This window comes from Arachis duranensis, chromosome 8, assembly GCF_000817695.3.
Source record: "Arachis duranensis cultivar V14167 chromosome 8, aradu.V14167.gnm2.J7QH, whole genome shotgun sequence".
Lineage (NCBI taxonomy): Eukaryota > Viridiplantae > Streptophyta > Magnoliopsida > Fabales > Fabaceae > Arachis > Arachis duranensis.
This window is the reverse complement of record NC_029779.3, coordinates 13,540,507-13,567,345: the sequence shown is the minus strand read 5'-3', so window position 1 is coordinate 13,567,345 and position 26,839 is coordinate 13,540,507. Positions and strand designations below refer to the sequence as shown.

The following is a 26,839-nucleotide window of genomic DNA, read 5'->3' as shown; positions in this document are numbered from 1 at the left end:
ATTTTTATATTTTATTTTTTAGTATTTTATTTTATTCTATTTTCAGAACTAAATACAACTGAAGGGATTAGACATGCACTAATAAATAATAAAGGGCTCATGTTAATCCATAGACCATAGCTATAGGGGGAGCATAGGACACCAGTCAAATATTGTCGAATTCTCTTTAGATAAGTTGTGTTCAAGTCCCTCAAAAGGTTAATCATAATGAAGATAAGCATTAGAGAAAAAAAAAAGTTTTTCTTTTTTTTTTCCTCAAGAAATAAAAGCAGCAATATCCCTTGCTTCGGTATCTTTGTCCACTACATGACCAAACATGACATGAAGTTTTGGAAGATAGCGTTTGTGCAACGTACAAATACTCTTTTCTTTCTTTTTCTTTTTGCCCTGTACAATATTTTCTTTACCATTTTCCCCCTATAGACCCTAATAATTTAGTGTCTTCCCCAAATTATTATGGATCATTAGGATCAAATTACAAGCAACCTAAGTTTAAACATGTGATTCATCATGTTATTATGGTCAATCTTAAAAATGTAATCAGTGTAATTGAGATTATTTTTTTAATATACACAACTAATTCCAAAATCACTTTAAAACTTAACTTATAATTCTTTACCCATTTTTATACCGAGAAATATATTTAGTTTGGTAAGAAAAAACTATTAACAAAAAATAATCAGAATTTATTTCATTTAATATTTATTAAATATTACAATAGCTAATGAATACTAATTTAAGCAAATTACGCGTTACCGCATATTATTAGGTAAAAATTCAGGTGCAATCGATTTCACATGAAATTGATACCTGAGAGTCACGTGAAGTCGACTTCACCTTAGTTTTCACCGTATTTAAAATGTACATAAATGTGATAATTGAAGGCCTCTTGAGGAATGGGTCCGGACTAGAAGATCGAGAAATGGATGATCCTCCATGGATGGTGGGCAGGGCCTGATTATGGTGTTTAAGAAGAAGCACAATCTGGTATAGATGCAGTTATTTCCTAATGATGAAAACTCATTAGTTCTAACAAACAGCTCCCCCATTTGCGGAATATATAGAAAAAACTAAGGCTTGATGCCACACAAGTTACAATTCAAATTCCATTAAGGCTAAAAAGGGTTATTTATTGGTTGGTTTGGTGCATGATTTGAAAGAGAGGGAAAAGAGCATTCCAATCATAACTCCTTTAGAATGGTTAGAAACTCTCAAGCACATATTGATATCTATCTTTCAAGCGTGACATGTAAAACAGTACTCTGAGCGTTTTGAAACTCATTGGAACCATTTTTCTTTTTGTCAAGTCAGGGGGGTGGGTCACTTTGCCTTCAATGAATCAAGCTGTGTGATTGTCATGTGTTAGTAGCTTCAATTTGGTCAAAAGGATGAGGAGAGGGAGCATAAAAAGATTGGAAATTTGGTGGTTCTAAATTCATGGTGGACCCCAATTTGGCAATGAATCATGATCAACCTTAACTAAATGAAATACTAGTGTTAGTGTACTCTTACTATAGAATAAGGGTCCAAGCTTTTGGAAAATTAAAGCTTTTTGCATCTTTGGATGTGAAAATGAAAAAGAATAAAATAAAGGCTTCATTTGAATAGAAAATTTGTGTTATTAATGCAACTTTCTCTCCCTCACACCAGAATCTGCTTTTTGAAGCTGTGAAAGATCAGTGCATAAATGATACAGGCTACTATACTCAAAACCAAATATGTTGCATATTTATTTCACCCTTCATTTCAGGAATATCAATAATGGTACCCATAACTGGGAGGTTATCATTGATTATTTGGCATTCTGGCTCAAACAAATTAAGATCCACCAGTAAATATTTTCATCAGTCATCACTAGAGTGGTATTATTGAAACATTTAGTCAAAAGTGTGGTGCTGTAATATCGAATAATTCAGGATGCTACATCCAAGGGACTATGATGAGATTCAGATTTTGTTGGGGGGCCAAAAAAGAATGATAAAATAGAACATCAGAATTTGCCAGTAATAATATAATATTATACTTGTATACATGCGTTAGAGCTGTTTATCGAACATATCCTAAAACCTACTGTAACTCTGTGAGAGCAACATCCATTCAAATTCTACCGAGTACCAACTGGTATGGAACAAGGTAAACATTTACATCATTATTATCGTTTACATTCTTTAAAGGAAACCTTTGGACTTTGGAGATAATGGAAAATTTTCCGTACTTGCCAATACTGAAATGCATATAATTCGGTCATATCATAGATTTGATATAAACAGATCTATTTATTAGATTTGATATCCCAGCCTTCTTTCAGCATTATTATTATTGTCTTTGTATAATTGTATGTCACTTTTAATTGCAAATTCTACCAATTTTCAAAGCTCATCCATCTGAAAAATTTCTGTACTTGAGGCCCGAGATAAATGCTGAAAAAACCTCTTACTTTTCATTGACATATATTGAAAAAATTAGATTAGGGGGCCAACCGCTCAACCTTCCACACTTTCTGTCCATTGATCTCGTGGGGAGAATATTGTAACCTGTCGAAAAACACGCATGAAAAATCAATCTGAAATTCTCATGAGAGATTTACATCAAGCAATATCTGAAACTGAAAGTGCAACTGGTTCTGATCTTGAGGGTTAAAAAAATTAGGATCAAGCAAAAAGCAAATTACCATAAGGAACCTTAAGAAGGGATCAATGACTAATGAGGGACTAACGGATTAGTAGGAGTTAATAAGAGCTGATTTTCAGTATAACTGTATAAGCGTCATAAACTCATCTAAGCAACCTAGTTTGGAAAAATAATACATGAAAAGTTTAAAGTTAGATGAGAGAGATTGTTTTTCAAAGTTATCATCAAGTAGCAAGACTAGGATGGATCAAACTCAAATTGATAGCATATGCATATGGCATGGACCCTGAACATAACTAGTGCATTGAAAATCCAACGCCTATTGGCCTTCGAGGTCATTATTTACTTGCAAACATGGATACTTTTTGTGTCTTCCACTTAAAGACATGAAATTTGAAAACAAGCAACCTGTCATAAACGAGGGAACAGCCCACACCTGTCATGCAAGCGAGATTGCTGTCCTTGCCAAAATTCAAAAAGCTCTGGTGTTAGCCTGTATCCTCCCCAATTCTTAGGTTTAGGGATCAAACTTCTGCAAGAAAAAATAAATAAATTATTTCCAGCTCCCCTGGAGTGACTTAGCAGGGGCATAAGCCTTAGCCAAATGAAAGATTGAACACATTAGAATTCCAAGTTGAAATTAGAGATTAGAAAATTTTATCAGAATTCAAAACTAACACCGAGTCAAAACACAGTTAAATAACTTACCCATCAGAAAATTTTTGCTCAAGCTCTTTGTACTCCTGATGAAGAACATGCCTTCCAGGCACTACAGAACTCTAAACATCAAGAAGTTGATACAATAAGTATACATATATGATTTCTATATGTAACCACTAGATTAATCCAGGCGAAGCAGTTGTAGACCTGCTTACTAACTATTGCTCCAAGCTGACTTCCTCTAGGACGGCTATGGAAATACTGCTCTGATTCCTCATCAGATACTTTCTGAACAGACCCCTCCACTCTTACCTAGGAAAAGCAACAAGAAAATACATAAGATGGTGTTTCGATTATTGAGACTCAATGCATCACGTTAAATTCGTACAAAAACTACAGTTCAAGCTCTGTAAACTTACAATTATAAGTGATTAAAGACTAATCCACAATCTTCATTTGCAAAAAAATAAATAAATACAATTTCTGTAGATTAAGGAAATATAATATGTTGATTAACCGTTCAATGAAGGAAGTATACTATGTTATCATCTGAAAGAATTTTACATCAACAACTAAATGTTCTCTTCTATGAAATTCCATACTTATCCTCATTTTGTTTGCTGAGTAGAGTACATTATGTCATGTTTTATGACATTGGCTTCCCAAATGGAAGCATGAGACCGTGTGGCATGAAAAATTAACTTTCATCCTTAAACACATGGCAAAGCAAATAATTATGACGACAAGGCCATCAAGAATGAAAACAATAGTTACCTGTCTGTTTAGACCATCCCAGTAAAAAAGAAGTGAAGCATGCGGATTTTCAGATAAATCACGTGCCTTATGACTTTCATAGTTTGTGTACCTGTGCAAAGTAATTGTGGTGGGTGAACACAAATAATCATTTGCCGAACAGAATGGAGAAATCTGCACTAACGCAAAAATAACAGATTTTTACTGACCACACAAAACCATCCTTGTCCACAGCTTTTAGCAATACCATTCTTGATGAGCTACAGCCAAGAGAATTAGAGAAATTTAGAAGTATTAGTTCAAATATCATGGAAGTATAGAAGAACAATTTAACATGAAACCAGAGAAGCAGAACTTACGGTTTTCCATCCTTCCCTACAGTTGACAATGCCATAGCATTTGGTTCCTTCAGACCAGCAGCTAATGCATCATCAAACCATTTATGGAACTGCAAGTAACAAATAAAATATGTTAAACATAAAATTGATTAGAGTGTAAATAATAGTAGTTATAGCCATTAAAATCTGCTTCCTCAAAATACTCAGATAAGGCAACTGAAAACAATCATGGTAAAAGTACTTTTGGTTATTTAAGAAAATGGGAGCCAGGGTGGCAGGGTAGGGGAGGGAGAATGACAACTCTAACAACAGAGTTAAGAAACTGCACGTCAAAATGGATGTATATTGGCAGAAACTACTTAGAAGTCATGGTAGAGTGTTAAAAATAGATCATGGTAAAGCCATTAACCACCTCACCAACAAAACAACAAGAACAAGCTTTGTTCTAGTAAGAAGGGTTGGCTATATGGATTAGAGTACTACACAACAGCAGTCTCCTAAGTCATTAGCCACCAATAGAAAAGAAAAGCACCAACAACCACTTTACCTGATTAATGGGGTCTGCCTCCACTTGCTCTTCAAGAAACTCTGGAGAGATATAGTTCTCTCTTAGAGCAGAAATATCAATTTTAGGCGGCTTTCCAATTCGGACACACATGGAAGTTCCAGGATATTGTGGAAGTAAAAGCTTATATTTTTCTGCAATAGCAGGTGGGACAAATCTACCTCCTAGAAAGTGGTGAGGACCACTAAACTTCTTTGCGCATAATTTCGGAGCTGTCAAAGAAATCTTCATAAAACACAAGGAGATGAGGCAGTCATTCAATCGAAACACAACTTGTATATATACAAGAAATAATGAAATATCAATATATTACATCCAAATATCAGTGGTTAAAATCTCAGCGGTTAAAGCAACAAATAGTGAGAAAAATATATATATGAGAAGCATACCAACATATCAGGTTGAAGGCCTATACCATTTATATCTCCTTCTTCGACATGCCACCCAGATGGAATATCTACAGAGACAATAACTGATCTTTTCGGGCCACTTTGATTATAATTTTGTAAGGTAACAAATCTTTGGATCAAATCATCAAAAGGAGGTCTTGGAGAACCTGCAAAATAAGAAAGTAGCAAATCAATAAAATGCTACTGTTTATTCCAAAACTTACACACTGGTTATAAACTCGAAGCTTGAGTTAATAAAACAAAGAATGATGCAGGTATTTATGAATGACAAACAATATTAGAAGACACAATATAAACTACCATGAAATGAGAATCCGAACATCGCATCAATTAGAATGCTGAAGTCACTTGACAAGTCCGAAGGTAGATCTTCCACTGACAAGAAAGGGATTGACAGAGCTTCGAGCTACAGCATCAACATTTCATATGAGATTTGTTGCAGCTCATAATAAACCATAAAACCAAAGAAATAACAAGAAAAGAGATACAAACTGAAAAATAGTCTGTTCAAAACTTTTACAAGTTGAGTTCCATCCTACCTGAGTAACTAACCCTTCATAAAGAGGCTTCGGGGTGCGCTTGGGGTAGCAGACCGAGGGCTTATAACCAAAATGGTGCAGGTGACGAGCGGCCACCAAACCATCGCCACCATTGTTACCAGGACCACATATGACAAGAACACGGTTATACTCGCCTGGTTTGTAAACCTGTGATGTTAAATCAATTTTAGCTAAGAACAAATCTTATTTATATTCCAACTACATTTCCTTTAAGGTAACTCCATAACTTGGTACTACACTAGATTAACAAAAACTTGTGCTCATTCCTAAATCAACAAGAATTTAAACAGGTTGAATTATCGAATGTAAATAGCAATCAGAGGCATAACAAAACTATCAGGAATTCTCCTCTAATGAAATGAATTACGAATGAAACCAGTAATTTGAAAGGAATAAATACCTCAGCAATGGAAGTAGCGACGCTCAAACCAGCCAATTCCTACAAATTGCAAGTTTCAGAAAAACGGAACTCGTTAAGCATTAAAATAAAATTAAAAAAAATGGTGGAAGGTGAGAGCAACCATGAGCTGGTCGACAGAGAAGCCAAGAGGGCCCATGAGAGTGTCGTCGATCTCGGCGGCTTGGCGCTGCGAGAGGTAAGTAACTGAGACAGAAGAGTCCATGGTTCCAGAAGCTTCAGTGGTTGTTGAGAAGTTGTTAGAAAGAGCGCGAAATCCAGGAGGCAGCATGGTTGCGGGAAAGGGTTGCGGATAAGCCAGGGCGCGTGAGAGTGTGGGGGCGCGTGAGAGAGTGTTGTAATGAGAATGAGAAAGAAGAGGGAGTGAGTAATAATTAAAAGAAGTAAGGAATAGAGAGCATGACATCATGATGCTGCTTCTTCCCTTCCGCACCAATGAAAGCATCGCTTAATTTCTTCCTCTTCTGCATCTTTCATTAGCAAGGTTCTGAAAACTGGACCGGTCATCAAACTGCTTTAGTCACTGGTTCACTGGTTCATTGGTCCAACCGGTGGTTCAACCAGAGAAACCATTTTAGAATAAAATAATAAAATAAATTATAAAGGACCAAAGATGAGGGTACTCCAAGAAGTTCTATTAGATGCAACAGCATTCAACATTATCAAACATATTCTCACACACACATACAAAGCCTTAACTCAAAGAACAACCACAGCAAGTGACTTGGAAAGAAAATGTAAACACCGAAACAATCACAAGCATACAGAACATGTGAATATTATTATAGCAAACATAATAATAAAATAGCTCTTCTAATGCGTCTTGGAAAATATCCCAAATAAAGAAAACCACATAATCTGATCCACTTGATTCAGAAAGCTACATATATTAGAAAAATTAAGAACCAACTAAAAGAAAAAGAAAAGGAAGGCCTGGTTGATTCGATTCAATTGCCTGAGATGAAGAATCAAACAGGGCTGAGAAGCTGAGAGTTTAAATGTTAAACCTCAATATTCAAATAACATGATTCCATTATTGTTATTATTACACCCTTCTAATGTCACAAACTCAATATATATTATAGTCCGTTGACACTTGTGTATTCACAACTTGGCCTCATCATTCTGATTCATACCTTTAAGTAGAAGAAAAAATCCCAATCAGCTTTCGTTACAATTTTATCCAGAGAATTGGGGTTTTGGTTCGGAGTTCATGCCAATGGTAATGACGAGAGGGATGAATCCGTGAATCCGGAACATAGGCAGTGCAAATTTTAACAAAGTTCATCACAATGATTAACAACAACAAAAAGCACGGAAGGAACACTCAGTAATATAGGCAGTGCAAATTTTAACAAAGCTCATCACAATGATTAACAACAACAAAAAGCACTGAAAGAACAGTGAATCAGTAACATAGGCAGTGCAAACTTAAAATTTAAAAGATATCAATTTAAATTTTATCATCAAATACAATCAGTGAGCAAAGCCAATCAATCAAGCACTGACTGAGCATTCTGTTCTGATTCTGTGACTGGGAAGCAACAAATTCAGCAACAAATTCAAGTTACAGCAACAAATTTAACAAATCCTAGTAAAGTCCCGATTTATAGCAAAAAGGCAAATTTATTGATTACCAATTCAGCAACATGCAGAAATACAGGGAGAAGGGAAATCTGGAAAAGAGAGAACACTACACCAAAACATTAACCAATAATCACAAAACACTAAACCTTCACCCAGCAATTACAAACAAAGCCAGCAATTACAAACATTAGCACATTATAAAACATTCCAAAACACTAAACCTTCACCCAGCCAAACTAGCAACTACAAACAAAGCCATCGGTAAATTTGAACAAAAAAATTAAGAGCCATCAGCAACTAACAGAGCCATCGAGCCATCAGTAACAGAGCAAAGAATTGAAAGCAACAGACTAACAGAGCCATCGAGCCATCAGTAAATTTGAAAAAAAATTTACAGCCTTCAGCAACCAGCAAATACGAGACAGATCCATCAGCAGCAGACAATTACAATTTACAAAACATTACAAGAAAAATATAACAAAAATTGAACAACAATTTCAGAACTTCAGACGAAGACGAAGACCGAACATTCAGAAATTAAAAGGAAGAAGCGGAGGCGAAGAATTGAAAGCAGGGCCACTAACCTGGGTTCCGTGCCGAGAAGCCAGCGAAGATGAAAACGACGTGCCGATGCTACCTGGGGAAGAGGAAGATGAAAACGACACGGGGAAGAGGAAGCAGCGGCAGCGCTGAGGACCTGGGGACGGCGGCGGCGATGAAGGGCTAGGGTTTTCCTTGGCTTCAGAGGTTTCCAGGGAGTGCACGAATGATTGGGGGAAGAGGGGGGTTGGTTCACCAGTGGATCCGTTTATGTCTTTTTTTTTCACAAATTAAAAAACGGCTTTATGTTTTTTTTTTTTTCCCAAATAAACAAAACGGCGTCGTTTTATACGAACCAGACAGTTACCGATCCGATCCAACCGGTCAGTAATCGGCTCATTCGACGGTTTTTAAGTGGTTTTTTCTCTTAACGGTTATAAGCATCGAATCGGACATTTTTTATTGTCGATTTTTTATTAAACCGATTCGACCGGCCGGTCTAATTTTTAAAACCATACTCATTAGGAGTCCAGATAAATATTCAATCTTACGCCAATTCAATTCAAATTCAATTCCAGGGGAGAACCATTTGATATTTTTACATGGAATAGATTTTTTTCAAATTGAATATTTTTTATTATACATTAAGAAGTATGAATGGTACAAGAGTATTAACTCAATGATAAATAGTTACCCTTAACATGATAAATCAATGGTACATTAAGAAGTATGAAGCAACCATTAGTTGGCAGTGTATACTGTATAGTGAAACCTATATATATGTCTTCTTGAGCCTATATAGTATGCGTATGTATATCTGAATTATTATTAATTGTTCTGTTTGTCAAAGCTTAGATTAAAATTTGATTAGTTGCACGGGCACTTGTCTAAACTCATTGCTCATTTTCAACCACATCTTTTATTCTTTTGATGAAACTCATGGTGGTCTTCAAACTCTCTGGATCTGAAAGGAAAAAACAGAGACAAAGCATTATTAGTGTGTTACTCAACACCCCTATATAATAATAATGCTACACATATTGGTTTGATTTTTCTGGTAGTATATACAGTTTTATCAAATTTTTAATTAGATTTTCTTATTTTACAAATTTTTTATTTTAAAATTAGAATTTATAATTAAATTCTTATTAGTTATTTTTTAAAAATAATACTTTTAAAATATTTGTTTTTAAAATATTTCATAATTTAATATCAAGTACAAAAAATGAATATTTTATATTTTTTAGCAAAAGATAATTAAATAGATCTAATTAAATTTTTTTATCTAATATAAAAAGTGAATTACAAATTTTTAAAATATAAAGACATAATTAAAAATTTAATAAAACTGAAACATAATAATTAAACTCATATAATTTATAGAAACACATAATACAGATATATCTATTTATAAGAGCTTACCTAATCTTGGAATGGTATGACCTTTGGGATGATGGATGATCATAGGCTCAATACAGGATTCTAGTAGCTCACTACCATAAGGCCTCAGGAAATCTGTCTCCCCTGCACCTCGCAAGCAATTTTTCATCACTAACACTATAATCTTAAATGTTAAAATAACAATTTAATATATTCTCCATTTTTTTTCCTTTTTTCACTATATCTCCCTGTGCTCCAACTCGACGGGTCAATAATTAATCTGTCTCGAAACTTTATTTAAAAGTTTGCAGCTAACTAAGGAATTGCTACATGCACAAGGAAGGATTTAAATCTACGACACTTACTTAAGCGGACTAATAAGCTAATCACTAAACTAACCCAACTTTTTTTTTTCAAGAACCCAACTTGGTTTATTACTTTATTCTCCAATACAACTAGTAACTTTTAATCCGCATTAGGGGTGCACCCGACCCGACCCGACCCGAAGACTCGGTCTGGCTCTGAATAGTTTAGGAGTTAATTTTGTGTGATTTTACCGGATCTAGGGTCGAGTAAGAGTCTCAAAAATAAACCCAATAATTGTTTCAGGTCAGATTCAGGTCAATACGAGCCTGGCTTCACCCGACTCATGTGCACCCTAAGAAAATTAAAAAAGATATATGTGTTTTAAATTAATTTTAATATTATGTTATATTAATTATAAACTTATTATTTTATTTTTAATCACACTTATTGAATTAGAAAATAGATAAAAAAAAAGAGCATCAAATTAGAATTAGAATTTATGGACAAATTCAAATTCAAATACAGATAATTTTTCGGTAACAAGTTTCTTCTTTATAAATAAGTGTATCATAGATAAGTTTCTTTATAAATAAGTTTCTTTATAAATTATTGTTAAAGCTGTAAAGACCCGGTTTTTATTTGGTTTAGACCCGGTATAGTTATGGTCCGAAAATGTTTAGGTTTGATTGGATCTAGTATCGGATTAGAATCTCAAAAATAGACTCAGTGTATATTTAGGACCGGATCTAGGTCAAGATAAACCCAATTTCACCCGACGCATAAACACCGCTATGACATGTAAACACTGCTATGACATGTAGACTTTTCTCTCCCTTTCTTTTTTGGTCTTGGAGCCTAGACAATTTTTTTGTGTTGTTTGTGTTTTAGGCCACTCACAACTAAGAAACAATGATTTATTGTGGATACATGCATAGTACAAAAAAGAGCCCAATGTAATATCTCTTTGAAAAAGTCCGGTGTTTTTTATTTATGACAAAAGCGCTTAGCGGTTTTGGACTTTTGATCATGACTTATGACAAGTCACAAGTTGCATGCAAATTCTTTTAAAATAAAAAAAAAATTGATTATTACCAAAAAAAAAATTGACAGAGTAAGAAAATAAATGTTTAATTACATTTGAATTAAAACAATAAAATTTACTTATAATAAAAAATATCAATTTAGTAATAATTAATTTTTTATTTTATTGTTTTATACTTTTATTAAATATTTACGCTAGTAATTTTTTGTTAGTAACGTGAAAGGAGTCAAAGAAAATACCTAGAAAGTGAAGAGAGGGACAGGAAATGGGGCTAGAATATGCTTTCTCCATTATCAAAGATGACTTGAACTTTGCCCCTGATATTATTATTATGAATTTCATCTTTGGAACCTTAGTCAGTGCTTCACCCTGCACATCCCAATAACTCATCAAGAGACCCCACAAACAAAATCAATCAGAATAAAATATACATTAAAATAAATTAAATTATAAATATAATTTTAATGACAAATAGTATTTTTATATTTTGCACGTTGCACACCTTCTCCTGAAGACCAGTCAGCGCAGCAGAGAGTACAGCACCCTAATTTTGTCACATTCAAACATGTATCTCAGCGTAAATATTTATATTCATATTCATAGAGAACTGAATTCCATTTTTTAATTTTAAATAATTTAAATATAGAAGTGAGAATGGTGTAGAATGTAATTATAGTGTGTATAAATATTTTACGTAGTTGTGACATCAGAAACTAAAATTGGACCATTTAATTTATAAGAGATATAAAAATCGAATTTTTTGATTTGTGTACTCTAAATTTTTAAATTTTTTTAAACACAAATCAAATTTAAAAAATATTAAAAATTATAATATTAAAATATATCACTTATTTTACTTTCATATTTAAATTTTTTAACCACTAAATTTATCGACTAATTAAATTAATTAATGGAAAAGTCTAGGGACCAGCAGTTTTGTTGAATTTTGGCCAGCATGTAACCAGCAGAGGAAGATGAACCATTGGATGAAATCTCACACCAATCTCACACCATCAAATCATCATTGATGGCTAGTTGATGGCTAACAATCACAAAAACTGCTGGCCTCCTAGCATTACTCTTAATTAATTACCTGAGAGAAGCCCAAAAGACCATCAAAGGGTCCGTGCTTGATCATGTAATCTTCTATGTATTGTACGCATTCATCAAAGTTGGTATACTCCGTAAATTCCTAAAATACAATAATAATAATACCTTAGCTTTGGATACAATTACAAATCATTAACACTGTACATGTATATAGAATGCGAACCTCGTTGAACTGGAACCACTCGTAATAAGGAGGATCAAAGATTCCTTCAACATCGGATTTTCCCTGACAAGGAAAAGGAGCATCGAGGAACACAAGGTCGACGTGGTCGTGAACAGATTGGGGCCACTTGTGTAACTGTGTTTTGAGGATGTGGCCACTTGTTCGGAACCCATGAAGGCATAGGATTCTTAGTTTCTTCACCCCTTCGCTTCCCATGATGGTTTTTTCTTTCTGTTATGAACTTTGACTCAAAAAGGGTTTAGTGGAAGGCAAGGCTCGTAGCTCAGCATATTAATAGCAATGGAAAGTTATCGAAGGTCAAAGGTAGCAGGCGTATAGCATGATGGTAGGTTTGGCTATATGGGACCTAATTCAATTTTGGCTGTCTATGACAGTTTAAATCAAATTAAATACAATGTGAACAAAGTATAGGTTGATGAATTAAATGATGGCATTAGGACTAGAGAAAACTAATTAACCACACAACAATATGATTCAACAATATGATGTTGTGAATTGAGGAGAATGGATTCTCTCAATTTTTTTTTTATAATTGAGAAAATAAAGTATAGTTTTTTATCATTAATTTTATAAGTAGGATTAAAAATAAATATGAGAGAGAATAATAAAAAGTTGAAAATTATACTTTATATTCTTAACTTTTTTTTAACAACTGAGAGAATCTATTCCTACGGAGAAATAGAGCTAGTATTAATACAACTAAATTAAAATTTCAATTTAACTCATAAAAAATATTATAATTTTACACAATTTAATTAATTATACAGAACGGAATTTAGAATAGGATGAAAATCAAAAAAAGGGACTCCTTTATCTCAACCTAATTTTTTGATGTAATAGTTAAAGGAATTACTCTAACTCTTTTGTTCACACTTAAGTTTCTCAAAAAAATTTAAAAGAAATTTCATTCATAAAAAATTAATTCAAAAAAAGGAATAAGGAATTTTTAAATAAGTTTCTAGCAGATCAATCTAAGAATGAACTAAATTTTTTTAAACATCTAATTTAAATTTAAATTTAAATTTAAATTTTTAAAGATAATTTAACTAAAATTAGATTTGATCTTTATTGAATTCAATGAAATTTGATTTAAATTTAAACTTTTTAAAAATACTACTCAATAAATAAAAACTAAATCAAATCTTTTAACAAATCCTAACAACAAAATAAACTAAACATAGACCAAAAAATCTTTTCAAACAGCATTAATTAATATTAAAAATTTCTATTAGATTGAATATTTTAATATAATTATGTTTTACATATTTGATTTATTCTTTTAATTTTGTACAACATTCTGTTTTACCTAACTACTTTAATTAAAATACAGTTGTGCATATTTATTTTTAAGGTCCCCTAACCTTACTAAACAAGTTAGTTAAATGCCTATTTTCTTAACACATATTTGTAAATTTATGTAATTTAATTTAAGAATCCTAATTAAATCATATAAAAAAAACGTGTTATAAAATGACCGTGTTGAATATTTTTTTTACACGGTATTTTTTAGTCTAATAGATTTTGTAAAAATTTAAATTTTATTTAAGAATCTACTGTTAGCCAATAAATTATTGCATACATAAAGTAAAATTTAAACTCTTAACACATACTTAAGCGAGACATATTCACCATTTTTTTGTATTAACCATATTCAACATTTAAATTCAAAGATAGAGTGCTTAAGGGTCGAATTGGATCGGGTTTAATTTGAATTCGGACTTAAAAGGTTACAAGTTTATTTTCACTCGATTCGTAAGTGAAATAAGTCGAATTAAATAGAGTAGATTTGATATAAAATTAGTATATACAAATTTATAAATTTTATATGTTAAAATAATAAAATTTTACTTTTAAAAATTAAATTTAATAAATTTTATATATGTTTATACCAAAATAAATTATTTTAAAACAAAAACAATATAACTTACTAATTTTACTCTAAAATATATTTATTTATTATAAAAAATAATTTCGGACCATCCGGATTTAATAGTTTAATAAAATTCTCTATTTTTTTACTTATTTTTCACAATACAAGACCAGATTTTCGAGAAGGTAATTGGCAAAAGTGACGAGTATGGAGGTCTTATCTTATTAGAATCTCCTCACCATCAACTTTTCAAACTTGTCAAACACTCTAACGACGGATCCAGAAAATTTTAGAAGTGGGGACAAAAATATATACATTAAAATAAATTTTGTTAAACAAAAAATATATATACTAAAATAATTATTGTTAGATATTATTAATTATATAGAGATATAAAAATAAAAAAGAGTTAGTGAACACTGTTATTCTTAAAATATTATTCATTATATATAATTTATATAAAAAAATATTTTTTATTTCTAAAACTTAAACTTAAAATATTTTAATTAAATTATAGATAACTTATTATCTTAACTAATTTTTTTTATACACATTTAATAACAAAAGACGGACTCAATTGACACATTAGCAACTAATGATACACTAGTATTTATAATTTAAAACTATAATTATATATAAATATTAGAAAAATCAAATCTATAAATAAAAGTCTGTTTATATAAGATAATAGAACTTTAATTTACAATTTTTTTCTTTTTTTTAAATAATTGAATTTATTATATATTTTTTAATTTAATTTTGATATAATTAGACGAAAAATTTTGTTCATCTATTTAATTATGTATTAATTATGTATTATAATTAATTGTAATTAAAATATTTTTTTTATTATTTCTAAAAATAAAAAATATATTCTACATTAGTAAATTAATTAATTTATTTTAAAATTTTATATGCAATATAGGTACTAATAAAAAAAAGATAAAAAAATAAGTAAAAAGATAAATAAATTGATAATAAAATAAAATATATAAAGTCATGAAGAGAATAAAATATTAGATTAATACTTAAATTATAATTGTTTGAATTAAAATTTACAATTGAAAATATCAAAAAGAGAAATAATAAAATTGGAAGATACATAGAGTCATAGAAAGTTATATAAAAAAATAGAGAATTTGAAATTTACCTTTTGATAAATAAAAGATGACTACTAGATAAGAAATAGAAAACGAATGTTAAAAATATAAAGATAAAAAAGAGTTTAAGAAAATAAAAGAGTGACGGCAAAAAACTAAATTTAATTAGATTAAATAATAGTCAAAATAATAGAGAAATAAAAAGTAAATTTAAAACTTTAGCAAATTGAATTTAATTTATTTATAATGGGTTCATTTAAAATTTGAAGTAGAGACATATTATATATAACTATTTCTTTTAAAAAAAATGAAAACTAAGTGGGGGCAAGTGCCTCCTCATAGTTTTTATTGGGTCTGTGTCTGACTCTAATGTTTTAGTTTGTCATGTGGATAGTTATACGTGATTGGTAATATTAGGTCATGTATCAGAAAATGTGTTTGTAAAATTTATTTATTTTTATTCAAATAATTCCTTGAAATTTGGTCACTCAAGATGTGAAATGTGTCCTTTAGCAAAGTTTAAACGTTTGTCTTTTAATACAAATAACAACTTGTGTCAATCTCCATTTGATTTGATCCATTGTGATATTTGGAGACCATATCAAACCCCTACCCATAATAAAATTAGATATTCTTTTACAATTATTGACTTACCTACTCAAGCATAAATCTAATATACTCAAGCATAAATCTAATGAAACACATTCTTTGATTAATTTCATTTCTTTGGTTGAGACACAATTCAAAGCATAAAGTGAAATAGATCCGTTCAATCAATACTAAGGAGTTAGCTCTTACTAATTTTCTACTATCCAAAAAATGCTTTACCAATTTTTATATTGAAAGACCTGAGCAAAATTTTATTGTGGAGCGCAAACATCAATATTTGTTAAATATAGTCGCGCCTTATTTTTCCAATTCAAGATACCAATTCAATTTTTGAAAAAATGTGTTCTCACACTACATTTCTCATCAACAAGCTGCTCAGTCCTATCATTAATTTTTCAGAGTCCAAATAAGAGAATTTTTAAAAAATTACCGGATTATCAAGCTTTGAAAGTGTTTGGCTATCTCTGCCATACATCTACCCTACTATCTTAACGAAACAAACTTTTTTCAAGGTCTATAAAAACTGATTTTTCTAGACTATTTAATCGGCTATACAGAACACGTTGTATGATATAAAGAAAAAAAATTATTTTTAAGGATGTAAATTTCCCAAAAAATATATTCCTATTTCATTCTATCAACCCTTTAGACTCTTCTTTCGTCTAAGAATCTCTGACATAGTATTACTATTATGTATTTCTGACTCGCACATGCTTACACTTATTGATCCTATCCTAACACATACCAATACCAAATCAATTTTACTAGAAACCATTGAAATAACAAATTTTGAGATTGTTCCAGCCATTACAAACACTCACATTTTTCAAAACCAAATTACAATTACCAATAAAAAATCACAAAGACAAAGCAAACCTTCTACATACTTTATTGACTACCAGTGCAGTCAGGCCATCAACTCCATTTATAACTGACACTGAAAAACACCTAACTCCATTATATGCTACTTTTATTGGAAATGTCCAAACAATCTCAAAATCAACTTATTTCCATCAGATAGTAAAACAATGGATGAAGAATAAAGTAAAGCTAGTTGTAAAAGGGTACACACAATAAGATGGAGTGGACTTCTGTGATACTTTCTCTCCGGTGGCCAAACTTGCCACTGTTCAAGTTCTCCTATCATTAGTAGCTATCAAAGGATGGTCTTTACAAAAAATGAACGTAAACAATACCTTCTTAAATGAAAACCTCTTCGAAAAGGTGTATATGGAGATGCTATTAGAACATAAGGATAGAAATAAAGGACTTGTTTGCAAGCTAAATCGTTCCATATATGGACTACGCCAAGCTTCGCAGTAGTTGTTCTTCAAGTTCTCAACTGCCTTATTGAAAACCAATTTCAAACAGTCAAGAAATGATTACTCTCTCTTCTTTTATAGGTATGAAATGGATGTAGTTTATCTACTTGTGTATGTAAATGATATCATCCTAACGAGTGCTTCCTCTACTATGATGTCAAACGTTTAGAAATTGCTTCAATCTGTCTTCAAACTCAAGATTTTTGGAGATTTGAAATATTTTTTTGGTCTAGAAATTGCTAAATTCCTATATCAGCAAAAATACACCCTCAGCTTATTGCAAGATACTAATTTCTCAGATTGTGAGCTAGCTGTGTTGCCAATCGATTCTAACCTGAAGTTGAGTTCAACAGATAGCACCCTTTGAGTGATCCATCTTTATATCGAAGACTGGTGGGTAGGATAATGTACTTAACAATATCTAGACCTGAAATCACTTATGCAGTTAACACCTTGAGTCGGTTCATGAAAAGCCCAACTTCATCTCACATGAGTGTTCTCTACTACATCCTTCGTTACTTGAAAGGAAGTCCAAGATAAGGCTTATTTTTTTTAGCCACCTCTAACATACAACTCATAGTCTATGCCGATTCAAATTGGATAGGGTGTTAAGACACCAAACGCAGCGTCACAGACTACTACACTTTTATTGGCAACTCTTTAATATCCTGAAAATCAAGCAAATAAATTATAGTATCAAGATCCTCAGTTAAAATAGAGTACCGTACATTAGTAGCAGTGGCAACTGAACTTAGTTGAAAAGGTTGCTGCTTGATTTTAATATTGTCATTGATTTTGTCATGTTATTTTGTGATTCCTAATTAGCTATATACATAGTTACCAACTCGACCTTCCATAAACGCACAAAACACATTGAATTTATCAAATTGATACATGTTAAGTCCAAATATCAATTAGCCGACATTTATACTAAATCCATTTCAGCAATCTAGTTTCATAGTCTTATAGCTAAGTTTACATTTTAAACATCTATATACAAAACTTAACAAAAAATACTAGAATCAACTATTAGTATTAAAATGATATTTATTTACTAAATCATGCCAAGTGTACTATTAATTAATTAAATGTTAAAGCAAATTTGTTAGTTTTGCTAGATTCTTTTAGATTAGTTAGGTTATTATTTGGGTATCCAGTTGTATATATAAATCAATATCAGATTCAATAAAAAGTAATTATTTTTTTTCCAAATCAAGTTCAATAGATCTAAAATATAATTTAAATTCAACTAAAAAATAACATCAAATGATAAATCCAAACTCATTAAAATGTGTTTTGGAACCGGCCTGGACTTTAGAACAAATTGGATCTTAAATATTTTTACTTAAAGACATGCATTTTTAGACGATTCAAGTAATTACTCAACTTATTTTATCTTATTAATATTTTTTAGATAGTAAGCTAAATATATTTTAAATAATAATGATTCATAATCAATTTAGATTAGGCCAATAAATATCTCGCTTGTCCTTTTGTTTGTCAACAATAAATTTTTATATAAAATTTAAATCTATAATAAATTAATTATTAATTTATATATTATGAAAATATTTAGATATATATACAAAGTATTTAAAAGAAATATGTTTTGATTAATTATAAAAAATATAGAAATATTACATATAAAAAAATTAATTACCAAATCAAATTCATTACTAAGTCATCTAATGCATTTAAAATTTTTTTAATCAAAATGAAATTATTTTCTAATTATGCAAAAATAATTTAATATATATTTATTTATGTTTAAATCTGTTAAATTTTCCTATGGATCGCAGAGAAGCAGTGGTAGTTTGTGAAAAGGAGGAGGAAGCAGACAGGTGGTGAGGGAAGCATAACGATTTATTTGACAAGAAACGTGACTGAGATTCCAATTGGATTCCATTATTTGGGGCTGAAATTGAAGGGTTTCCCTGTTCTCCGTCATATTCCATCTTTGATGTCTTCCAATTCGTACCGAGGAGGTTCCGCCTACGGTGATGCCGCCCCTTTCCGATCCAGGTAATTCAATTCTTTAATCCATTTTCAGAATTTGATGCTAACCCTAATCATACTCATGTTCGTATAATTTTGGGGATTTGCAGAGAGGGGCTTAGCACGAGACCCGCTGCTTCCTCCGATGAAATCCAATTGCGCATTGATCCCGTGGACATGGACTTGGACCACGAAATCACCGGTCTTCGCGGCCAAGTCAAAAAGTTGAGAAATGTATTTCTCTTCTCTCAATAATTTCATTATTAATTCCTTGATTGGAACTTGGAGTTTGGAGTATAAACACATAGCATGGAACTAGGAATGTTCATTTTTAGGGCTTGAAACTTAGAAGGGCGAATTATTCTGGAGAAGAACTGAAGAATTATTATGTTGATCTTGTATGTGCTTTTCAATGCTTGCTTCCTTGCTGATATAGATATAATTATTCTTGTTTCCTTTTCCTATCCGCTTAAGTTTTTGGAGGGAGTAGTTTTATAACATGGTATTCGAGTTTCAGAGGAAAAATAGCATAAGGCAAATAAAAAGAGAAAAGAAGGCCTATGCAAAAAATCAAGCAAATCGAAAAGAGACTATTGTTTGAGGAAGCATGTTAGAGATATAATTATTCATGTTACCTCTTCTTATTAGCTTAAATTTTTGAGAAAAGTTGTTTCATGACAATTTCTTTGATTTAACAATCTATTGCTCCTTATAGAGTATTGGATTTTGATGGAAATAATGTATGCTTGTATGCCTTATGTTCTAGGCAAGGATGTAATTACTGTTAATTGTTTTATTTTATTAGAAGTAGTTTGAGGAAACTGTGGCATTCCAATATTTTTTCCCCTTCTCTTGTTTCCCTTTATGCTTCGTTCTGATCGCATACACAACTTCATACATATTGGGTGCAGGTTGCTCAAGAGATAGGTACAGAAGTAAAGCAGCAGAAGGATTTTTTGGAAGAGCTGGTACATCATATCTTCAATAAGCTATACTCCTCTCTCTGTGTGTGTGTGTGTGTATCAGTTTGCTTAGAGTTGTCTGCTCTATATGAACCAGCCAAAATGGTTTCTACTGGAACTTCATTCATCTCTAGATTTTGACATCTTATATAAGCTGAAATGATAACTTTGGGAATAATGTGTAGGCGCCATGTTATTTATGCTTTAGAATTTCAAACTTTGACCAAGAAACAAGATCGTTCAATATTGTGGATTTTGATTTCTTTAGGATAGTTAGCTAGGCTTATCTCTGGATTTATTTGCATTAAGATAATCAATGGATGTAAGAATAATAATAAATTGAGAAGTAATACTTTATGGTGTTGCATCTGAAGATGTCTCCAAAATATGTCCAACATTTTATATATTTTATTTTTATAATGTTCATATTAGTAACACTAACTACTACTACAAATGAATACTGTGGAACTCTGTAGTTTCTGGTACATGTTGATTTGCAGTTATTGATCAACCATCCTTTTTTATTTGTTATGTTTTTATTTTTTGCCAGAACTGGTTAACATTTGGGTTTGTATTTGTTGGATGCAGCAAACATTGATGACGAACGCTCAAGCCGGGGTTAAGAATAATATAAGAAGATTGAACAAGAGCATTGTTCGAAGTGGTTCAAACCATGTTGTTCATGTGGTTTGTTTTGCATTAATTTGTTTCTTTGTAGTATACGCTTGGTCAAAGATGTTTAGAAAATGAGGTCACTGTTAGGGGTTATGATGCTCCAGTTGAGTTGAAAAAAGAAGCCCTCAGCGTAGGCCTTCTTAATTAACATTTTGTTGTATAGAAAAGCTCCACTATCCATCAAAGTGTAACACACTATATAGTTGAAAACCTAGACTTTCGAATTATATTTCAGAGGCTCCATAATATTAATGATTAAGATAGCTAGTTATGTGCCCACATAATGTTATAATATTTTTGTGTTCTTAATTCCATCAAGTTTAATAGATGGGTAAATCAATGGGAGTTGCTATCACATTCATTCATACGGTAAATGAAACATATTTTAGAAAAATAAAATAAAATAAAAAACCGTTGTTGATGAATATCGTTGGATGTGTAGTTGCTGATCAGATTACTAGCCTATACAGTAATGATTCCTTGCATAATATTCATGGCAGTTGTTGCTTGTGTAGCTGGCATGCAGAAACAGAACTGCTTTTGCGTGTCACATTCATGATTTCTCTTGCTTCTGAGAGAGGCATTCTATCATTATTGCATTCCCAATATATTACTAGTTACTTGCATGTAAAGGTTTTTTTATTGCTCTCCTAACACTTGTGTTTTCACCAACGGCTGAGATTTGTATGCATGTATTCGATTGTGCGCGCAAATCATCATCCTTAAAACGTGAGATTCTGATAATCACAAAAGACACATATTCCCTTATTTGCGTTTCTTTCTTGTCCCGTCTCTATGTCCTACTTGCACCTTTCTTGCAATGCTTTTGAGAAGAAATCAGGGTTTTCTATTTTGTATGTGCATGTCAATGTCATGGTTACACCACCACTAGGTTTTAATTTTGATCCGTTATTACCATATATTATCAAACACTATAATTAATCTCTTTAGTATTCTAAAAAAGTTACACAATAAAATTGAGTAATGACTAATGATCAACCTTCCAAATAATATAAATCAATGAAATAAAATTTAAAATATTCTCTCTCTCTCTCAATATATATATATATATATAAACCGTGCTGTAGATATAGCAAGAACAGGAGCAGAGATAGAATAATATGCATTCTATATATACATATCCTGTACAATTATTTCACTCTCTCAGTCAAACATTATTAGGTTAACGACCAAAGGGACTAGAAAAAAATTATTGCAATTAGATCATACACTAAAAGAAGGGAGAAGTTGGAGAGCAATTGGCACAAAAGGCCAACCTAACGTGGGAATTGTCAGCAATGTAATCCACTTTTGCCCACTGTGTCCGTTGTTATGCTGTGCTGTGTTGTCGTTGTGATGGGGGAAAGTAACTTCTAAAACACCCCAAAAGCGGAGGGTACCGTGGTAGTGTGGCATGTGGCAATTGTCAGCCATGTCAGTAGGTCAAAATGCTTTACAGAGGTTGTTAGCCTTCATGTTAGATGAACCTTGCTCAACTATTGGACCTGTTGGACCACACAACCTGCTCCTCTTCGGTTCTGAGATCCTTACGTGTGAGATCGCCGTGGCTAGGGCGTCGATCAGCACACATCCGTCCTCATCATCTGAGTCGCAACTCTCAGAGGACGAAGACTCGCTAAGGGAGCTGTTACCTAACCTGTTTCTTCCTAACCTAGTTACAGGGGCGGAGACAAACCGTCCGCATGATGCACCAACTTGGTGCTTCGTTTTTGTTCGGCTGGGCAGTGGCTTCAATGTGCGTTCTGTGTAAAATGTCATCCATGGATGCGCTGAAAATGAACCAGAATATGTTAGTATAACATACAAAATTGTTGATTGGCAGAAGTTGTTGAGAGCTTGCAAAAAAATCCTTGTGACTGCAAAGATAACTATCAAGAGAACCTGGAATTGTTCTCTGTTTTAATCATTTCAAATGAAATAATAAAAGAGAGTATTGAATACAAGAATTAATTGATACATTGCTGCATGCATCATTGATGTAGAGAGATAAAAGTGGCCAACAACAAAACTATCATAATCAATGCGTATGAACTTACTAAGTACTTCATCAGCTGTTATTCTTGATGTAACATCCCTTGTAAGCATTCTCTCGACGAGGTCTCGTGCAGGCTTAGATATTGCTGCCCATATGCCTGTTTGGAAATCCAATTTAACATTCTTAATTGCCTCAAAAACAGCTTCCAATGAATCCCCCTGGAATGGAAGATTGCCAACCAATAGAGCATACAGGAGCACTCCCGAACTCCATATATCCACCTTCTCGGAGTATTTGCCGGACAATACTTCTGGGGCGACATATGCAGGGCTTCCTGCTAAGCCAGTCAAGTTCTGACCTGAGATACAAAATTTATAGTTATTAAGAGCTTAGACAATGTTGAAACATATAATTGTACAACAAGTGGAGCACAAAATGAGAAATTCCAATTACATATTATTTACAACAGATAGGAAAGACAATATCATGGACCAACTGCAAGGTAGGTTAGGTTCATATTGATACAAGCACTTTCCCTAAGACCTCTGACTCAAATTTGCAGAAGATTTTCTTAAGGAGTGGTGAAAGAAAAAACCCTGCAACTTGCAAAGGATATAACCATCTAAATCCCACCATGTTTTTCTCCTATTGACAACGTAAAATTAGCAAAACAAAGATCCAATGTATGCAAAGTGTAGAGTTCTGACCACTTTCAAAATTCCTGCAATAATAGCAATTACTTTCAAATTCAGTATACCATTTACAAAACCACAGGGAAATAAAATAACATATGACCACTAGGCTCAAAACTAACATCAAATAATGTACTAGCACATCTGCTATATACCCTCAAACAGGTTTTATTGATAATTATTAGGTTGTATAAACTTCTTTTTACATAAAACAGGTTGGGAATGAATTCTATCCACGTTAATTGTAAAGATACATCAGGGAGATGATCATATTCATATACAGTCTCAGATGTTACCTTCAGAAATTCTCATTGCGAGGCCAAAATCTGCAAGCTTTATTTTTCCTGATGCTGTGAGCAGAATATTCTCAGGTTTGATATCTCTGTGCACAACTCCCATGTCATGACAGTACTTGATGACTAACATCACTTCCTTGAGTACATTAGCAGCCTGCTGTTCCGAACATGGACCTTCCCTAAACATATGATCGATCAGTCGCCCCCCGGAGCATAATTCCATCACAAGATGGAAGCATTCAGCTTCTTCATACACTGCTTGCAGTGTCACAACCCCGGAATGTCCAGACAAGTGCTGCATTATCTCAACCTCTCGATGAACTGTCTCCTCTCCTTTCTTCAGAGTCTTACACGCATATTCTGCTCCGCTAGCCCTTGATCGGCACAACCAAACAGAGCCAAATTTTCCTTGCCCAATCGTTTGACCAGGAACATAATCATCCTCAATCTTCTTCTTCCTGCCCATCTGGGTAGCAGCATCAATGCAACCTATCTTCCTCTTGAGACCTCTCCCCGGCGTGAGCAATGATGAAGTCCCGCAAGGCGGGGCAGTCGCAATGCCGGCGAGCCTCCTCTTATAAGAAGAGGCGGGCTCAGTGTCGGCATCTTCCTTGCACCTCTTCTTCAGCCTAAAGCAATCCTCCAGCGAGTAATGACACTTCAAATTCGAAGACGCAGACTCATGTTCCAAAGGCAAAACATCATCCGGCAGATCGGAGGCATCTGCCTCACTTCCTTTCCTTTTCTTCCTCATAATAACATCGGTTGTTGACCAACTAACTAATCAAGCATTTCCAATCTTATTTATTAAGATCACAACATCCCAACGGCACAAGAATCACAGACACCACAGAATGTTTTCCACTTTTGCCGCAAAATATCAAAACCAAACTCCTGGATTCTGCTCTACAATCAAGGTACACAGGATCAAACACTGAAATAAATCTAAACCACAAAAAACAAGTAAGATGAATTCAAAAGAAGAAGGATTTGCTTCTCCAAATGCATCGTGTGCGGAATCTTAGAAATCAAAACAATGTGATAGCATAGAACGAACACGCAAACATGAACACACCCAACACACTCCGTAAAACAGCGATCACGCATAGTCATCAGAAATCATGAAGCAAAATTGAATAAAACAGAAGGAGTAAAGAGTAAAGAACGAACCTTTACGCAAAAGGGGTGGTGGATCTGTTCCAGCGAGAATTAAAAATCAACGAGATACAGTAATGGTTCAGTTAGAACCAAAAGGGGTAAAAAAAAGAACGGGAAATCCCGAAGAATCGCGAAAAAATCCAGTAGGGAAAACCCTAAAAATCTCCGAAGAAAGATTTTTTGGGGGAAATCCCTGAGACGGTAGGTTGGGTAGGTTGCACCAATAAGATTAATTTGACGAATGAAGCAACTCTCTCTCTCTCTTTCTTTCTCGTGAGGTTGTGTCCCTAATCCATTGTTTCTGAGGTTTAGCCTTGCTTTTCTCTCTGCTACGAGTTAATAAAAATCTTATTTTTATTTTTATTTTTATTAATTTTCTTTTGTGTTGCGTGTTGTGTTCTGATTGGTTCACTGTTTCTTTGGGTTTCTGGTCATAGAGGGTTAAAAAGGAGTCAGTGTTTGGGGCCGTAGATTTCTCTCTTCTTCTCGGATTTTGTGGCTTCTTTGTTTTTCTTTTCTTTTCTTTGCTCTGTTTTTTCTTCTTGTTCTTTGGTGGCTTTTGGGGATTTATTTAGAAAAGTTTAATTTTAATTTATTGTTAAAAAATATTATTATTATTTAACTAGATTTTGTGTTTAAATATCTTTTAAATAATAAATTTAAAAATTAGTTATTTATAATGATATCATAAGATAAGATTGAATGTTAATATATGAAAATTAAATTCAATTTAAAATAATAATTTTTTAAATAATTATTATGATTATTTTAAAAAACCGTTACTTTTATTTATGTTAAGTAAAATAAATTTTAAAAAATTAATTTTAATATCTTATTAGTATTGTTCATACCCTGCCCCAACGATAAAGGCCGAGGTCCAAATAAAAGGCCTAATCTGAAGGATTAGAGCCTAGCTAAGTACCGACCTTCACATACATATCTTAACCTCCCCAAGATAATGGGGGCGGTTAACACCCTAAAGATACGGCACTACTTCAACGGTGGTTATTGGCTCACCACTATAAATACACTGACACCCCTCAGGTATCTCTAAGCCCAATACTCTCTAGACCTGCTTGCACTCTTGCTAATTTAGGCATCGGAGTGTCTTTGCAAGTACCACCCCCTTCTCCTCACACGAGCAAGTCGGACGGAGGCCCCCGAGGTGCAGACCCACTCGAAGGCTTCCTCTTTCAAGCGATTGGGCCAATCAACACCATCCAATCCATTAATCTCCGGTTACCCACCGTAACATTGGCGCCGTTGCCGGGGACCCGAGAGATCATCCATCGATGGCGGACAGATCCCACGAGGAAGGCCATGTGGAAACAGATTCCGAACAAGAGAATCTGGACATGAGTAATAACGATGCGGATCTAGCCCTACACCAGGAAGTTAATAATCAACACAGAGAAGGCACCTCCGGAGTAAAGAACCCGAAGGTAAATTCCTCAGATGGGCGCGAATCAGAAAAAGGCGTACCATCCCACGTAGCTGAATTAATGGGATTAGTACACAGCCGCCTGGAACAACTAGAGCAAGAGCGGGAGAAACAAAAGGAAACTGAAAAGTACCTCAAAGAGGAGATGGAACGGCGAAAGGAGTTAGAAAGAAAACTCCTACAGCTAGAATCTTCCCTCAAGAATCACAACTCCCGCGACGAACAAGAAGAACAACTCT

At 33.0% G+C, this 26,839-nt stretch overlaps 4 protein-coding genes across 7 annotated transcripts; 1 reads left to right on the top strand and 3 right to left on the bottom strand.

Moving 5' to 3' along the window:
• Positions 1 to 1,973: 1,973 nt before the first annotated feature.
• Positions 1,974 to 8,719, bottom strand: LOC107460925 (pyridoxine/pyridoxamine 5'-phosphate oxidase 1, chloroplastic). 3 transcript variants are annotated; one of them, XM_016079355.3, is made up of 14 exons: positions 8,507 to 8,719; positions 6,439 to 6,866; positions 6,318 to 6,356; positions 5,897 to 6,064; positions 5,658 to 5,763; positions 5,337 to 5,503; positions 4,930 to 5,172; positions 4,404 to 4,492; positions 4,254 to 4,304; positions 4,066 to 4,156; positions 3,499 to 3,603; positions 3,340 to 3,410; positions 3,040 to 3,163; positions 1,974 to 2,534 (listed from the first exon to the last, which is right to left on the bottom strand). In XM_016079355.3, exons 2-13 carry the CDS (start codon positions 6,778 to 6,780, stop codon positions 3,043 to 3,045), a joined length of 1,593 nt encoding a protein of 530 aa, XP_015934841.1. In that variant the 5' UTR covers positions 6,781 to 6,866; positions 8,507 to 8,719; the 3' UTR covers positions 1,974 to 2,534; positions 3,040 to 3,042. The 3 variants fall into 3 exon arrangements, with proteins under 3 accessions (XP_015934841.1, XP_015934838.1, XP_015934839.1); XM_016079352.3 differs by having other exon boundaries at positions 3,068 to 3,163; positions 8,507 to 8,718; XM_016079353.3 differs by having other exon boundaries at positions 3,068 to 3,163; positions 6,439 to 6,829; positions 8,507 to 8,718.
• A 355-nt stretch (positions 8,720 to 9,074) lies between these two features.
• Positions 9,075 to 12,806, bottom strand: LOC107460926 (uncharacterized). The gene is made up of 6 exons (XM_016079357.3): positions 12,464 to 12,806; positions 12,284 to 12,382; positions 11,693 to 11,734; positions 11,430 to 11,559; positions 9,885 to 9,986; positions 9,075 to 9,426 (listed from the first exon to the last, which is right to left on the bottom strand). The coding sequence occupies exons 1-6, from the start codon at positions 12,677 to 12,679 to the stop codon at positions 9,356 to 9,358; spliced, it is 660 nt and encodes a 219-aa protein (XP_015934843.1). The 5' UTR covers positions 12,680 to 12,806; the 3' UTR covers positions 9,075 to 9,355.
• Positions 12,807 to 19,182: 6,376 nt separating this feature from the next.
• On the top strand, positions 19,183 to 21,284 carry LOC107460950 (bet1-like protein At4g14600). The gene is made up of 4 exons (XM_016079385.3): positions 19,183 to 19,407; positions 19,491 to 19,614; positions 20,292 to 20,348; positions 20,931 to 21,284. Exons 1-4 carry the CDS (start codon positions 19,346 to 19,348, stop codon positions 21,090 to 21,092), a joined length of 405 nt encoding a protein of 134 aa, XP_015934871.1. The 5' UTR covers positions 19,183 to 19,345; the 3' UTR covers positions 21,093 to 21,284.
• Positions 21,285 to 22,125: 841 nt separating this feature from the next.
• Positions 22,126 to 25,494, bottom strand: LOC107460937 (serine/threonine-protein kinase PEPKR2). 2 transcript variants are annotated; one of them, XM_016079371.3, is made up of 4 exons: positions 25,172 to 25,494; positions 24,002 to 24,907; positions 23,075 to 23,371; positions 22,126 to 22,807 (listed from the first exon to the last, which is right to left on the bottom strand). In XM_016079371.3, exons 2-4 carry the CDS (start codon positions 24,753 to 24,755, stop codon positions 22,461 to 22,463), a joined length of 1,398 nt encoding a protein of 465 aa, XP_015934857.1. In that variant the 5' UTR covers positions 24,756 to 24,907; positions 25,172 to 25,494; the 3' UTR covers positions 22,126 to 22,460. The 2 variants fall into 2 exon arrangements, with proteins under 2 accessions (XP_015934857.1, XP_015934856.1); XM_016079370.3 differs by having other exon boundaries at positions 24,002 to 24,902.
• Between the last annotated feature and the right edge of the window lie 1,345 nt (positions 25,495 to 26,839).

What these genes read in the sequence shown, in the direction of transcription:
- LOC107460925 (XM_016079352.3), bottom strand. Translation starts at nt 6,780, where the DNA reads ATGCTTTCATTGGTGCGGAAGGGAAGAAGCAGCATCATGATGTCATGC. An exon ending in GTAGGGAAGGATGGAAAACC is followed by an intron (nt 4,305 to 4,403) that starts GTAAGTTCTGCT and finishes TCTTGGCTGTAG; the next exon opens with CTCATCAAGAATGGTATTGC. An exon ending in CAATCTCGCTTGCATGACAG is followed by an intron (nt 2,535 to 3,067) that starts GTGTGGGCTGTT and finishes GTTTTTCGACAG; the next exon opens with GTTACAATATTCTCCCCACG.
- LOC107460926 (XM_016079357.3), bottom strand. Translation starts at nt 12,679, where the DNA reads ATGGGAAGCGAAGGGGTGAAGAAACTAAGAATCCTATGCCTTCATGGG. An exon ending in TGACTGGTCTTCAGGAGAAG is followed by an intron (nt 11,560 to 11,692) that starts GTGTGCAACGTG and finishes TGGGATGTGCAG; the next exon opens with GGTGAAGCACTGACTAAGGT. An exon ending in TCCCTCTCTTCACTTTCTAG is followed by an intron (nt 9,987 to 11,429) that starts GTATTTTCTTTG and finishes TGCGAGGTGCAG; the next exon opens with GGGAGACAGATTTCCTGAGG.
- LOC107460950 (XM_016079385.3), top strand. Translation starts at nt 19,346, where the DNA reads ATGTCTTCCAATTCGTACCGAGGAGGTTCCGCCTACGGTGATGCCGCC. An exon ending in AAGTCAAAAAGTTGAGAAAT is followed by an intron (nt 19,615 to 20,291) that starts GTATTTCTCTTC and finishes TATTGGGTGCAG; the next exon opens with GTTGCTCAAGAGATAGGTAC. An exon ending in AGGATTTTTTGGAAGAGCTG is followed by an intron (nt 20,349 to 20,930) that starts GTACATCATATC and finishes TGTTGGATGCAG; the next exon opens with CAAACATTGATGACGAACGC.
- LOC107460937 (XM_016079371.3), bottom strand. Translation starts at nt 24,755, where the DNA reads ATGAGGAAGAAAAGGAAAGGAAGTGAGGCAGATGCCTCCGATCTGCCG. An exon ending in CGCAATGAGAATTTCTGAAG is followed by an intron (nt 23,372 to 24,001) that starts GTAACATCTGAG and finishes TTTGTATCTCAG; the next exon opens with GTCAGAACTTGACTGGCTTA. An exon ending in AACAGCTGATGAAGTACTTA is followed by an intron (nt 22,808 to 23,074) that starts GTAAGTTCATAC and finishes GTTCATTTTCAG; the next exon opens with CGCATCCATGGATGACATTT.